Source organism: Diabrotica virgifera, chromosome 2 (assembly GCF_917563875.1).
Source record: "Diabrotica virgifera virgifera chromosome 2, PGI_DIABVI_V3a".
NCBI classification, from domain to species: domain Eukaryota; kingdom Metazoa; phylum Arthropoda; class Insecta; order Coleoptera; family Chrysomelidae; genus Diabrotica; species Diabrotica virgifera.
This window is the reverse complement of record NC_065444.1, coordinates 30,000,031-30,016,345: the sequence shown is the minus strand read 5'-3', so window position 1 is coordinate 30,016,345 and position 16,315 is coordinate 30,000,031. Positions and strand designations below refer to the sequence as shown.

The window sequence follows — 16,315 nt, the reverse complement described above, 5'->3', positions numbered from 1 at the left end:
ATGAAAAATGAACCGTTCTTTTTTAACAATCATTCAGTTTACTAAGAATACTCTGTTTAAGTAAATAATTCAATGAAAATGCTGAAACATCAAGTTATTCTAAACAATGACAATACAAATAAATAAATACGGTGAGTTATTTTAGTATTTAGTTACGATTATAAACAATTTCGGGGACATTAAATTTTACCTGTATTAGTTTTTAGATTAAGTAGTGAAGTTGCCAGCATGTTCAATAAAAACTTAATATTTTTGCTGCAAATTTTTGTCTTGGTGATGGTAAGTACTTACCTACCGATAATTTTTACCCTTTCTAACTAGTACACTTTAGAAGATCAAAAATAATCATTTTTTTTTCAAGAATTTTTTTCTCAGAATCTTTATTAAAAATGAACATAAAACTTCTTGCATATTAATATCTAACTCTTAAAGAATACAAAAAAATATATTTTTTCATTTATGCACATACACTAATGTTGTAGAGGGCACAAAAGTTGAGACCTCGAAAAATGATGGCGGACAGTTAATCTCAGGATTGGGATATCTGAAATAAAAAAGTCGTACTGCATTTGAGAGAGGAAGGTTTCTTACGTGACAATTTACCACAATTTGACCAAAAAATAAAAAATAAATATTTTTTAACCATGAAAAACTGAATAAAAACGGGCGATTTTTTCACAAAATTTTTTCAAATTTTCGTAAAATCTTTTTCTTGGGGAATTTTTCACTAAATGTGGTAAATTGTCACGTAAGAAACCTTCCTTTTTCAAATGCCGTACGATTTTTTTGTTTCAGATATCCCAATCCTGAGATTAACTGTCCGCCATCGGAACTACTTTTTTTCGAGGCCTCGACTTTGGCACCCTCTACAATAATAGTGTACGTCTATAAATAAAAAAAAGATATATTTTTTGTATTCTCTATACAGGGTGTCCAGAAACTCTACCGACAAACGAAGACAGGAGATTCTTCAGATAATTTTAAGATAATTTGACCCAATTCACTTAGTCCAAAAATGCTTCCTAAGGGAGCTAGAGCTCTTTGAAGATGGCGTCTTGTAATTAGTTTTTCTTAAATACGGCCAGAACGCTTCTATTTAGAAAAACAAAAATTGGTACGCGTATTTATATTCAAGATATAAATCTAATCCATCCATTGAAAATTTCTAGTACCGATCATAGGCGTCCGTTTTGGGTAGGGTAACGGTTATTTTATCGCATAACTTTTTTATCTTTAACGTTTATGAATTTATGACACTGGATTATTAAGTTGTGAAGTATTCTAGTACTAAAAGGTACTCTTGTTTTAAATCGGTAGGACACACCGTTTTCTAGAAAAATCGATTTGAAAATTTTTCGCTTGTTGAATCAAAAAAAAATTTCAAAAAAAACTGTTTAGAAAGACGAAAACTGGTACATTTATTATTATTCCAGAGATAAATCGATTTCATTAATTGCGAATTTCTAGTACTGGTCATAGCCGTCCGTTTTGGGTAGGTCAACAGTTATTTTATAGCATAACTTTTTTGTCTTGAATTTTTGAGCATTTTTGACACTAGATTATTAAATTATGAGGTATTCGAGTACTAAAAGTTACTCTTACTTTATGTTGGTAAAATACTTCGTTTTTTTGTTGAAAAGTTCTTTCAATTTTTTTTCAAATTCCAAAAACGAAAAACTTTCAAATCGATTTTTCTAGAAAACGGTGTACCCTACCGATTTAAAACAAGAGTACCTTTTAGTACTGGAATATCTCACAATTTAATAATCCGGTGTCAAAAATGCACAAAAGTTAAGGACAAAAAAGTTATGTGATAAAATACCCGTTGCTCTACCCAAAACGGACCCCTATGACCGGTACTAGAAATTTGCAATAAATGGAATCGATTCATCTCTGAAAAGTAAATATACATACCAATTTTCGTTTTTCTAAATAGAAGCGTTCTGGAGGTATTTAAGAAAAACTAATTTCATGACGCCATCTTCAAAGAGCTCTAGCTCCCTTAAGAAGCATTTTCGGACTAGGTGAATTGGGTTAAGTTGTCTTAAAATTATCGAGGAATCTCCTGTCTTCGTTTGTCGGTAGAGTTTCTGGACACCCTGTATAAGAGTTAGATATTAATATGTAAAAACTTTTATCTTAATTTTTAATAAAGGTTCTGAGAAAAAAAATCTTGAAAAAATGCTTATTTTTGGTCTTCTAAAGTGTACTAGTACCTTATATTTTGAACATATGTATTTTTATGATTTTATTTACTGATTTGTTTTATATTTGGTGTCATATGGCTCATCCTTTAAGGGTATTAGCGATCATGATGGGCCATTTTATTCTGTCTGCAGCGGTTCTGAAGAGTTCTATTGTTGTTTTTCCCAGTGGCGGCTGGTCAGGGTCGGCAGTGCCGACCCACACATTTATGGACACATTATAGATTTTTTTAAATATTTAAGTTAATCAGAGTTGATGATACTCGTTTCTGTGAAATAAATGTGAAATATCTGTGAGATGATACAGACTGAATTTTATTCATTGTTTTTAAAAGAATTCGATCGATCCGATACGTTAAGTGATCCCTGTGCGCTGTGCGTAAGAGACTTTTCAAATTAATGATCCTAGCCATGCACCCGATTGCGATTGTATGAATTCTTATAAGGCCCGCTTCGGCAAGCCGTCTCCAGATTGACCATTTGCTTGTAATAAGAAGCTATGGAATATTAGCCGATAGGCAACCAATTATACATTCCGCGTATTTATTTGAATGGCAAGTACGGCAGATAAACAATCTGCCGAGCGGTGATCTTCAAACGGCAATAAGACACGTACCTATAGACCAGCGCGCATCTGTAAAAATATTAGTACATTAATTTAGACGTTGAGAGGTGACTCATATTTGTTTGCAGAAATAGCTTGAAAATAACTAATATAATATTTGAGTTATCCTACCACTCAAAAAGGTCAGGAACATTGTTTAAATAATCAAAATATCAAAAAATGAAGGAAAAATTCGATTTTCTTCTTCATTTTTTGATTATAACTTTAAAAATATTCATTTTCGAGAAAAGTTGTACTGCCAAAGAAGTTGCATAATTAAATTTCCTACAATATAGTATTAGCTAAAAATTTTAAAAATTGTCACCCTTGTTGCAAAATAGCAATAATTGCGAAAAAATAATAAAAAAAACAAGTATTCGCATTTTACGTTTTTCAACAATTTATGCTACACTTAGGACCTTCATAATTTTACCCAGAAAAACTATATGATACGATAAAACAATACTGTGAATTTCATTAAGATTGGTTTAATAAATTTTGCAAGAAAAATTTTGCAATCCAGCTTTCGCAAAAAATTCATTTTTTCAAAATGTTGCAGAACTGAAAATAAAGCAGACAGCAAGTTGAATTTATTTTTACGTATAGAAGAATAATGTACCTTTCTTCTATATGTAAAAAAAATTCAACTTGTTATCTGCTTTATTGTCAGTACTGCAACATTTTGAAAAAATTAATTTTTTTTTGCAAAAGCTGGATTGCAAAATTTATTTTGCAAAATCTATTAAATCGATCTTAATGAAATTTACAGTATTGTTTTATTATGTCATAAAGGTTTTCTGGTTAAAATATGATGGTCGTAAGTGTAGCATATGTAAATGGTTGAAAAACGTAAAATGCGAATACTTCGTTTTTATGTTTTTTTCGCAATTATTGCTGTATTGCAACAAGGATGACACTTTTTAAAATTTGTAACCAATCCTATATTGTAGGAAATTTAATTATGCAACTTTTATGTCAGAGTAACTTTTCTCAGCAGTGAATACTTTAAAAGTTAAAATCAAAAAACCAAGAAAAAAATCGAATTTTTTCTTCATTTTTTGACATTTTGATTATTTAAACAATGTTCCGGACCTTTTTGAGTGGAAGGATAACTCAATTATTATTTCCAAAGAATTTTCAAAATATTTATTAGACAAGTTCATTAAAAATTATCCATCATTCTTTAATCAAATAAAATAAGAAAATGGATTAACAGTTTTATATGCTAATCTAAATATTTTCGGAAGGTGGGATAAGTTACAAAATATGTTTAATTTTATATACTGCAATTCATTAGGTATAACAAACTGTTCCCGAAATTAATAAATTATTGTGCTCAAATATGGGTAAATTCTGCCTCAAATAAACGGGATTTCTCTTGTCTCAAAAGAGTCAAAATGTGTTGTCGAAACACCATGAAACAAGAGAGAATGTCAAACTTGTCTCGAATGTCAATAGAAAAAAACTTTTAAAACCTCTCAAAAACAATAATAAATTTTAAAATGACGTTAGAACTCATTTTGCTACTTCGAAACAACATAGATTAGAGTTAATTTATAAACAGGTTTAGGTTCTAAATTTATTGAAAAAAAAAACAAACGAAAAATAAAAAAAGAATAAAAAAAAACAAAAACCAAAAATCTTCTATGAAATTGAAGCTTTTTAATTAGATGACATACCTATCTGAGGAGACAAAATCTTGCCGACCCTGTTCCTAAAGCCACGAGCCGCCACTGGTTTTTCCATTCCATTGGTTTAAAATTATCAACCAGGACGTACGTCGTCTTCCCGTTCCTATTTTCCTTCCACATTCCCTTTTATAACCAAAGTAACTAATTTTTCTTTCCTTCATAGTGTTGAGTAGGTATTTATTTTACCTTTTTCATCTTGTTTAATGTTTCCTTGATTGTTGTGTGTTGTGTCCATGATATTTTCCACATTCTTCGATAACACCACATCTCAAAACTGCAAGTCTTTTTTCAGTTGCGTCCGTAATTGTCCAGGCTTTAACTCCCTATAAAAGGACAGAGAATGCGTAACATCTAAAAAGTCTAGTTCTAATTTCTATTCCCATTTCCCATTGCATAATGCTGATGTCATTTTATACTCTGGGCTAATTAGCAAAATTCATGGAAAAGTTATTTACCAGCAATTTTATTGCTGGAATCGAATTATAAGATCCTATATATTAATAATATAGGTATGCAAAGTCCGCAGATAGTGTGCTACTTTTTTTATAAACAAAATGGCGCCGACAAATCGTATTTTTTTCAATTATTGCTCTATAACTTCGAAGATTTTAACTTTACAACCAAAACAGCTTAATAAAAATTCACCGCAATTAAATTCTGCATAGAGATATGTTTTTCACGATTTGCTCCGACGAAAATTTTCCTCGGAAAATGCGGGTTTTCCTAACAAAAACTCTAATTTTCAAATAAAGTTTTAGGCAAGTAATTATTAATCAATAATTAAATAACTTAGTGACATCAAATCTTTTTTGGTATAGATTGTAATTCCAGAAGCCGGTGAAAATTAAACGAATATTTTAGCAACAATTCAATTGTTAATTAACAAATTACGATCGCAATAATAAACAAAATAATCATGATACATTGATCATACTTATAAAGATTATAAAGATGAGATGCTTATTTAATATTTTATCGACAAAATATAAATTTTTCTTTTTTTTGCATAATCTTTAAATTTTGAAAAAAAAAATAGTTATAATATGCTGGTCTAATTAGTAAAGTACAAAGAAAGGTTATTTACCAGCAATTTTATTGCTGGAATCGAATTATAAGATCCTATATATTATTAATATAGGTATGCAAAGTCCGCATATAGTGTGCTACTTTTTTTATAAACAAAATGGCGCCGACAAATCTTATTTTTTTCAATTATTGCTCTATAACTCCGAAGATTTTAACTTTACACCAAAAACACTCAAATAAAAATTCACCCCAATTTAATTCTGCATAGAGACATGTTTTTCCCGATTTGCTCTGACGAAAATTTTCCTCGGAAAATGTGGGTTTTCCCAACAAAATCTCGAATTTTCAAATAAATTTTTCGGGCCAGTAATTATTTATCAATAATTATATAGCTTGGTGAAATAAAAGCTTTCTTGTTATAGATTATAAATTCAGAAGCCGGTGAAAGTGAAACGAATATTTTAGCAACAATTCAATTGTTAATTAACAATTTACAGTCGCAATAACAACCAAAATAATCATGAGACATTGATCAAACTTAGAAAGATTATAAATGTGTGATGCCTATTTAATATTTTGTCGACAAAATATAAATTTTTCATTTTTTTCCATAATCTTTAAATGTTAAAAAAAATTGTTATAAACAAATTAACATTTCTCAGAAATTGTTCATTATATTCTAATTTAAAAAAATACTTAAAATGCGTATTTCATAGGTCTTGAAAATGAATGCTTTAAAAAAAATTTCCAACCATTTGCAAAAAAGTTATGAAACAGCAACGTAAATATACGTTGTTTATAATTAGTTTTAATTGTTTCAAAGCTTAAAAGTGAGTCTGTGGTACAACCTAATTACTCACAAAGAATGTCAAAAATTACTGCAATGGTTATATTTCAATCAAAGATTAAAAACACTTTTTTTGTAATTTTTAGCGCAAACGTAGGCCTGATACAGAGTCGGAGCTAAAATGTTCACTCGAAGCGACTGACACGCAGCATGCATTATTTATTAAAAGTGTACATCACGCGGCCGGTCGTCGCTCCGAGTGAAAATGTTAGCTACAGTACTGTGTTACTCTACTTTCGCGCGTGTAAATTACAAAAAAATATATTTTTAATCTTTAATTAAAATATAACTATTAAACTGATAATCGATATTTTTTTGTAAATAATTAGCTTGTACTTTAAACTCACTTCTACGCTTTGAAAGAATTAAAAAAAATTATAAACACAGTAGTAATCGTATGATTACTTTGCTGTTTCATAACTTTTTTACAAATGGTTGCAAAAAAGTTTTAAAGCATTCATTTTAAAGATATTTAAAATGCCCATTTTAGCTATTTTTTAAATTATAATATAATAAAAACTTTTTGAGAAAGGTTATTTTGTTTATAACTATTTTTTTTTAACATTTAAAGATTATGCAAAAAAATAAAAAATTTATATTTTGTCGACAAAATATTAAATAGGCATCTCATCTTTATAAGATTTCAAAGCTTGATCAGTGTATCATAATTATTTTGGTTATTATTGCGACCGTAAATTATTAATTTACAATTGAATTGTTGCTAAAATATTCGTTTAATTTTCATCAGCTTCTGGAACTATAATCTAAACCAAAAAGGCTTTTAAGTCACCAAATTATTTAATTATTGGTAGATAATTACTTATCTAAAACTTTATTTGAAAATTAAAGATTTTGTTGGGAAAACCCGCATTTTCCGAGGAAAATTTTCGTCGAAGCAGATCGGAAAAAACGCGTCTCTATGCAGAATTTAATCACGGTGAATTTTTATTTGGGTGTTTTTGTTGTAAAGTTAAAATCTTCGGAGTTATAGAGCAATAATTGAAAAAAACACGATTTTCGTGCGCCATTTTGTTTATAAAAAAAGTAGCACACTATCTGAGGACTTTGCATACCTATATTATTAATATATAGGATCTTATAATTCGATTCCAGCAATAAAATTGCTGGTAAATAATTTTTCCCAAAAATGGCCTATTCTCCGATAATCAGCCCAGACTATTATTGAAAACGCTTCTTAGACCAGGGCTGATCTGTGAAAAAAACGTCTATTTTTGGATGTGCGAGGTGGCATTCGGATTTTTGCAAATAAAGTAAGGTGACAGCTTCAATAATAATAATTGACTTTATAAATACAAAATAAGGGGGCAAAACCTGTTTTTATTCAATGTTTTTCAACCACTGGTTGCACTTAGAACCTTCGTAATTCGCTTCGAAAATTCTTACAACATACTTAAATCGTCCACCAAATTTCATTAAAATCGAGTTAATAGATTTTGCATAATAATTTTGCAATCTAAATTTTTTTAAAAAAGTTAAAATATTCTTATACCTACTTCTGATATGTTTAAGAACTTTAGAAATATTTTTTGATTTTAATTATCATGATTTTGTACAGCATTTTATTTTATTATTATTTTAAAGTAATTGTGCTATTTATTATGTAAACATTTTTTGGCTACCTTACTAAATTAAAAACTAATTTTCATTTTAACATTTCAGATCTGTATGCCGGTAAGCTGTGATGTATCTACAAATGAATTAAGAAATTCAAGTCCTCATCAGCTAATAGAAAGTTTAAAGGAAGAAGTCCTCCAAAAAGAAAAGGAACTGAAAAAAGCCGAAGAAGTTAACAAAAGTTTTGAAAAAATGCTTCAACTGCTGAACATATTAGGACAAGTCGATTTGTTTTTGACTGACAGAACAAAGGATATGATTAAAAAGCTCGCTATACTCATAGAGGCTGATGATGGAACGTTTAGCAACGAATTTAATAGACGTCATTCAGAAAAAATGTAAAATAAATATTTTCAATACGAGTGTAGTTAATAAATTATTTTTGCATATGATAATAATTTTTTTATAAACCCAAAGACTATCTTTTAACTTAAATCTCATAACCTACACATCATACGTTGTTGCTTGTTATAAATATATCGTTTCTCTTTCTCTCTATTATGGCGCTACCGGCGCTATTAAGTCGGACCCTGGCCCCCCTCACCATCCACCTCCAAGTATCTATGTCACTGGCTGCTCTTGTTCAGTTGTCCATACTCAATATCTCTTTAGTATCGGTTGTCATTTCGTCTATCCACCTCTTCCTTGGTCTTCCTAATGGCCTTCGTCCCATCATAGTTCCGCTAAGCGTTCTACTTGGTGTTCTGTCGCTATCCATTCTTATGAGGTGACCTGCCCAGCGCAATCTTTGTATTTTTGCATAATTTGCTATAGAGGGTTCTTTGTAATATTGGCATAACTCGTGGTTGAATCTTATTCTCCATATACCATTGTCGCAAATGGGTTCCAATATCTTCCTTAATATCTCTCTTTCAAAAGTATTAATAAGGTTTATTGTCTTTTCAATCGTTCAGCTCAAAGAGACCAACGCTCATATGGTATTCATTGATCTTGAGAAAACATATGATAGAGTTCCTCGAGAGATTCTGTGGTGGGCACTCAATAAGAAAGGTGAATATGTAAAGATTGTGAGAGATATGTATGAGGGAGTAACGACTAGTGTTAGGACAGGTGTGGGAGAGACTGATAAATTTCAGGTGAAAGTAGGATTGCACCAAGGCTCGGTGCTTAGTCCTTATTTATTCTCATTACTTTTGGACCAGATAACAGCGATACTACAGGGTAGCATTCCATGGTGCCTAATGTATGGTGATGATGTAGTGTTAATAGGAAATAGTGAAAGAGACTTAGAACAAAAACTGGAACAGTGGAGACAAGCTCTGGAGGAAAAAGGTTTAAAAGTTAGTATGGGCCATTCCACGAACATACGCCTGTTTTGGATTACTTCGACAACGAATATTTTACTGTGCAAAATAAGAAGTACAAAAGTAAATGGGGCTAATAATTATTCCAATAAACAACAATGTAATTTCACTCTTCAGGATTTTGTGAACTAGATTCATCCCACGAATCTAACGGAGCAGCATTTGATATGCTATATATGGTACACATCGTTATAACAAACGAGGCTTTATGTTGATACATTTTTACTTAAGTTTGTTAGGTACACTAAAGCAATATATCTAGTTGAGTGTAACTAAGTTGGGCTACTATTATTGTGCCATTGTTTTTGCGATTTTTAGCAATTTAAACACTATAGAAAGTAATTATGTATTCAGTACAGTTCTTGTATGATTGAATGGTTTGATATCAACTTGTTACGAATAAATCGCTTGCATATGTAAATTTAACTAGTTTAAATAATGTTATCGCTAAAAGTAGAAGACACTTTTAAGTTTTAGGTTAGCAAATATCTGAAAATTTGATAAACATAGATTAGGTTTTAATTTATGTTCTTCGTACGCGATCTAAGTACCTACGTGTTGTTTTATCTAATATTTGTATGTGAATATAATGTCGAACAAAAATAATAAATAAAGACGGCACAAATAAAAGTTCATACCTTCAAAATTTTGTTTTTGCCCAGTTTACAACATTAAAATGTGAAAACCTTGAATTATACATGTCTGTCTGTCCATAAACGCAACTCCTCCCTTATTAGAACAGATAAAATGACAAATGAGGTGTCCAATGAGAGCTATTATAACCCAAAGATGGTCTTAAAGTCGAGAAATTTGATCTCGGTCTTCCAGTTCCAGAGTTGCAACCGGAAGTACTGTTTTAAAGTCGCCGAAATAGTACAAACGATATATTATTCGACGCGCCTTAGCAAGACGAGAATAAATATACTTCCGGTTTTTATATCACTTCAGATTAAAAAGTTAAACGTAAAAAGTAAACGAGAATTTACTATATTATGTATTACTAGATTATAGTCGCACAAATAGTACATATGTGATACATCAATCGACGTCAATTTAGTTCCGGTTTTGCTGTCATTTCCGGTTAAAAATTTATGACGTAAGACAAGGAAATAAGATCTCGGAAGCTTTCAGGACAAGAGTTGGAGTACGTCAAGGAGGCATACTAAGCCCATTGTTGTTTATAGCTGTCATGGATGAAATAATGAAAGCATGCAAACAAATGACAAAAGCCTATCACATAGGATACAGACTCATGCAAACGGTATCAATACACGCAATGGCGTACGCGGATGACCTCGTTATTATGGCACCTACAGCAAAACAACTGCAAGAAAATTTGGCTATATGGAATAAAGCATTCAGAGACAGAGGACTAATAATAAATGCCAGGAAAACACAAGTAATGAGTAAGTATGTATACCGCATCAACAAGATTTCCAAATCACAATATAGACGATGAAAAATTGAACAAGTGTCATGGTTCAAATACTTAGGAGGGTTCATTAACGAAAATGGAAATATTGAAACAGAAGTAGACAGCAGAATAAGAAACACCGAAAGACTTTTTCATGCTTTAGGGAAGGCTCTGCTCAATAAGAAGAAAATCACGAGACAGACGAAGTTGAAGGTATTTAATTCCATCTACGTGCCGACACTAACTTATAGCAGCGAATCATGGATAATAAACCAACGTAATGCTTCGAGAATACAGGCTGTGGAGATGAAATACCTAAGGAGAGTACTTGGTGTCTCCAGGAGGGATCGTATCAAAAACGAGGATATCAGAAAGCGCTTGCAAACAAAAGCAGTTCTGGATAGAGTTGAAGAAAATCAGCTGCGATGGTTTGGCCACCTGAATCGAATGCCAAATGAGAGACTTCCCAAAATAGTCTGGGAGTGTAAGGCGCAAGGCAAAAGAAAAAGAGGCAGACCTCAGCTAACATGGAACAACGCCATTGATAAGGCTTTAACGAAAAGATATATAGACTTCAGGCAAGCAAAAACTTTGACAAACAACTAACAGAAGAGAATGGAGAAGAACTTATACTGCAGCTCCACGATAAAAGAGTCATAATTTATTTTTAGATTTTAATTAGGCTGTATGTAGTTATTATATAAGTTTATATTTATTTTTGAAATGTAAAATTTGATTTTCGACACTGGCGTCAGCCGGTAAAAGAAATAAAGATTATGTATGTATGAAATAAAAGGAAATACCTACCTATAAAGAAACAAAAAATTGACATAGTGGAGATATATAGCTAATGCCCTAATACAAGCAAGGAACCAACGAGACTTGCAGAATTTGACAATATACGACGCTAACATAGAAGTAATAAAACAGCTCACATACCTGGGTGTACAAATAACTGAGGATGGCAGCGTGGAGGAAATACGGAAACGGATAATGCTTGCTAACAAAGCATACTTCTCTCTGTCGCAGGTGTTTGGATCCAAAGACATCCATACGGAAGTAAAGTTTAATGTACATATATAAAACCATCATACGACCAATAGTAACAAATGGCGTAAGACATGGATCACGACTGAAAAGACATCATCATTCTCTTTGCCGTATCCCTATGCGGGGTCGGCTTCCATAATTGCATTTCTTCACACAATTCTATCTTGGATCATATCAATGTTAATCCCTTTTACCAACATGTCCTGCCTTATCGTCCCCCCCCCAGGTCTTATTTGGTCTTCCTCTCCTACTCCTTCCAGGAATCTGCACTTCAGCTATTCTTCGTATTGGGTGATTAACGTCTCGACGTTGAACATGACCAAACCATCTTAACCTATGCTCTCTCATTTTGGCATAAATTGGTGCACACCTAGACTTCCCCTAATTAGCCCGATCAAAGAACAATCTGACCCCAAAAAAATAAATGAAGGATGAAAATTTGGGAATAGGTAATTGAAATTGTCTATTATTATATAAGAAAAAGTTTACAATTCTACATCCCCTCTCGAAGGTGAAAAATATACATTCAAAATAAGTCCGGAATTGGATAAAATGACTAATTCTAAACAACTTTTCTTCTATAGAGTTTTTTCCCTAAGTCAATACTTTTCGAGTTATTTGCAAGTGAATATGTTAATTTTTAACAGAAAAAAATACGTGTTTTTGGACGGTTTTTCGGAGATAACTCAAAAAGTAAGTATTTAAGCGAAAAAAATATTCTTGGCAAAAATATAGCTTATAAAAAACTGAAAAAAATTATGTATGCCTGAGGTCTGTTGACCCAGTAGAAGCAGAGTTGTAGCTAATGCAAAGTAGGTTCTTCTTCATAAAATTCCAAATCGAATATTTTAATGTGAAATAACACAAAAACGGAGCACTTTTCGGGGAAAATTCATTTTAACTTTTTTAAAGTGTTTATTTTTAAAAAGGTTTATTTTTGTTTTTTATAGAAACTTGTAACATTAAAATTAAGTGAGTTACGCTCAAAATATTGTTGGTCCCTTTTATTTTTTGGTAAAAAAATCACGAAAATCACCCCCTAGTTAGCATATCACAAATAAATTTTATCATTACCACTTCACAAGTTACTTTGCTTATGTATTATTTATATGATCTGTAAGTTTCATCGGTTCAAAGTGCTTATTTTTGAAAAAGCTGTAGTGAAAAATGGCTTGAACGAGTAACTAATCACGAGTTTAGGCAAATTTTGAACAGCCATAGCATAACCAATTTTGTCTAACAAGAAAAAAAAAGCAAAAATATTCAGAAAAGCAAAACGTACATTTTATTACTCTTTAAGATTTTTGGTATTACTAATAATTTTTAAGTTTTAATGGCCTAGTTTGAACGTATATTTTTTCACTCCCGAGAAAATGTTTTTCACCCCGTATTTCCCAATTTTTGTAAAATGGAAGGGATGTAGAATTGTAAACTTTTTCTTATATAATAATAGACAATTTCAACTACCTATTCCCAAATTTTCATCCTTCCTTTATTTTTTTAGAGGTTTTCGTAAAATTTTGTGTTCCCTGATCGGGCTAAATATACTCATTTCTAATTGTATCCTTCTTTGTCACTCCACTCATCCATCTAAGTATTTTCATTTCCGCCACATGCATTCGTTGTTCCTTTCTTTTTCACTGCCCAACATTCAGTTCTGTACATCATAGCCGGTCTTATGGCTGTTTTATAGAATTTTCCCTTCAGCTTCATTGGAATTTTTCTGTCATACAACACACCACTCTCTTCTTTAAACTTTATCCATCCAGCCCTAATTCTACTGCATGCATCTCCATCTATTTCTCCATTACTCTGTAATACCGATCCTAGGTACTTAAAACTATTGCTTTTCACAATAATTTCACCATCCAAAGATACCTTTTTATTTGTAGTAACTCCATCTTTAAATGAACATTCCAAATACTCTGTTTTTGTTCTATACCCTATTCCACGAACATACGCACGCCTGTTTTGGATTAATTCGACAACGAATATTTTACTGTGCAAAATAAGAAGTACAAAAGTAAATGGGGCTAATAATTATTCCAATAAACAACAATGTAATTTGAAATTTACTTTCGTTCTTCTTATGTTGCACAGTAAAATATTCGTTGTCGAATTAATCCAAAACAGGCGTGCGTATGTTCGTGGAATAGGGTATAGAACAAAAACAGAGTATTTGGAATGTTCATTTAAAGATGGAGTTACTACAAATAAAAAGGTATCTTTGGATGGTGAAATTATTGTGAAAAGCAATAGTTTTAAGTACCTAGGATCGGTATTACAGAGTAATGGAGAAATAGATGGAGATGCATGCAGTAGAATTAGGGCTGGATGGATAAAGTTTAAAGAAGAGAGTGGTGTGTTGTATGACAGAAAAATTCCAATGAAGCTGAAGGGAAAATTCTATAAAACAGCCATAAGACCGGCTATGATGTACGGAACTGAATGTTGGGCAGTGAAAAAGAAAGGAACAACGAATGCATGTGGCGGAAATGAAAATACTTAGATGGATGAGTGGAGTGACAAAGAAGGATACAATTAGAAATGAGTATATTTAGCCCGATCAGGGAACACAAAATTTTACGAAAACCTCTAAAAAAATAAAGGAAGGATGAAAATTTGGGAATAGGTAGTTGAAATTGTCTATTATTATATAAGAAAAAGTTTACAATTCTACATCCCCTCCATTTTACAAAAATTGGGAAATACGGGGTGAAAAACATTTTCTCGGGAGTGAAAAAATATACGTTCAAACTAGGCCATTAAAACTTAAAAATTATTAGTAATACCAAAAATCTTAAAGAGTAATAAAATGTACGTTTTGCTTTTCTGAATATTTTTGCTTTTTTTTTCTTGTTAGACAAAATTGGTTATGCTATGGCTGTTCAAAATTTGCCTAAACTCGTGATTAGTTACTCGTTCAAGCCATTTTTCACTACAGCTTTTTCAAAAATAAGCACTTTGAACCGATGAAACTTACAGATCATATAAATAATACATAAGCAAAGTAACTTGTGAAGTGGTAATGATAAAATTTATTTGTGATATGCTAACTAGGGGGTGATTTTCGTGATTTTTTTACCAAAAAATAAAAGGGACCAACAATATTTTGAGCGTAACTCACTTAATTTTAATGTTACAAGTTTCTATAAAAAACAAAAATAAACCTTTTTAAAAATAAACACTTTAAAAAAGTTAAAATGAATTTTCCCCGAAAAGTGCTCCGTTTTTGTGTTATTTCACATTAAAATATTCGATTTGGAATTTTATGAAGAAGAACCTACTTTGCATTAGCTACAACTCTGCTTCTACTGGGTCAACAGACCTCAGGCATACATAATTTTTTTCAGTTTTTTATAAGCTATATTTTTGCCAAGAATATTTTTTTCGCTTAAATACTTACTTTTTGAGTTATCTCCGAAAAACCGTCCAAAAACACGTATTTTTTTCTGTTAAAAATTAACATATTCACTTGCAAATAACTCGAAAAGTATTGACTTAGGGAAAAAACTCTATAGAAGAAAAGTTGTTTAGAATTAGTCATTTTATCCAATTCCGGACTTATTTTGAATGTATATTTTTCACCTTCGAGAGGGGATGTAGAATTGTAAACTTTTTCTTATATAATAATAGACAATTTCAATTACCTATTCCCAAATTTTCATCCTTCATTTATTTTTTTGGGGTCAGATTGTTCTTTGATCGGGCTAATTAGGGGAAGTCTAGGTGTGCACCAATTTATGCCAAAATGAGAGAGCATAGGTTAAGATGGTTTGGTCATGTTCAACGTCGAGACGTTAATCACCCAATACGAAGAATAGCTGAAGTGCAGATTCCTGGAAGGAGTAGGAGAGGAAGACCAAATAAGACCTGGGGGGGGGACGATAAGGCAGGACATGTTGGTAAAAGGGATTAACATTGATATGATCCAAGATAGAATTGTGTGAAGAAATGCAATTATGGAAGCCGACCCCGCATAGGGATACGGCAAAGAGAATGATGATGTCTTTTCAGTCGTGATCCATGTCTTACGCCATTTGTTACTATTGGTCGTATGATGGTTTTATATATGTACATTAAACTTTACTTCCGTATGGATGTCTTTGGATCCAAACACCTGCGACAGAGAGAAGTATGCTTTGTTAGCAAGCATTATCCGTTTCCGTATTTCCTCCACGCTGCCATCCTCAGTTATTTGTACACCCAGGTATGTGAGCTGTTTTATTACTTCTATGTTAGCGTCGTATATTGTCAAATTCTGCAAGTCTCGTTGGTTCCTTGCTTGTATTAGGGCATTAGCTATATATCTCCACTATGTCAATTTTTTGTTTCTTTATAGGTAGGTATTTCCTTTTATTTCATACATACATAATCTTTATTTCTTTTACCGGCTGACGCCAGTGTCGAAAATCAAATTTTACATTTCAAAAATAAATATAAACTTATATAATAACTACATACAGCCTAATTAAAATCTAAAAATAAATTATGACTCTTTTATCGTGGAGCTGCAGTA

The 16,315-nt window shown here is 31.6% G+C and overlaps 1 protein-coding gene across 1 annotated transcript; it reads left to right on the top strand.

The window, feature by feature from the left end:
- On the top strand, nucleotides 1-8,369 carry LOC126880675 (uncharacterized). The gene is made up of 2 exons (XM_050644728.1): nucleotides 1-279; nucleotides 8,053-8,369. Exons 1-2 carry the CDS (start codon nucleotides 229-231, stop codon nucleotides 8,347-8,349), a joined length of 348 nt encoding a protein of 115 aa, XP_050500685.1. The 5' UTR covers nucleotides 1-228; the 3' UTR covers nucleotides 8,350-8,369.
- The last annotated feature ends 7,946 nt before the right edge of the window (nucleotides 8,370-16,315 follow it).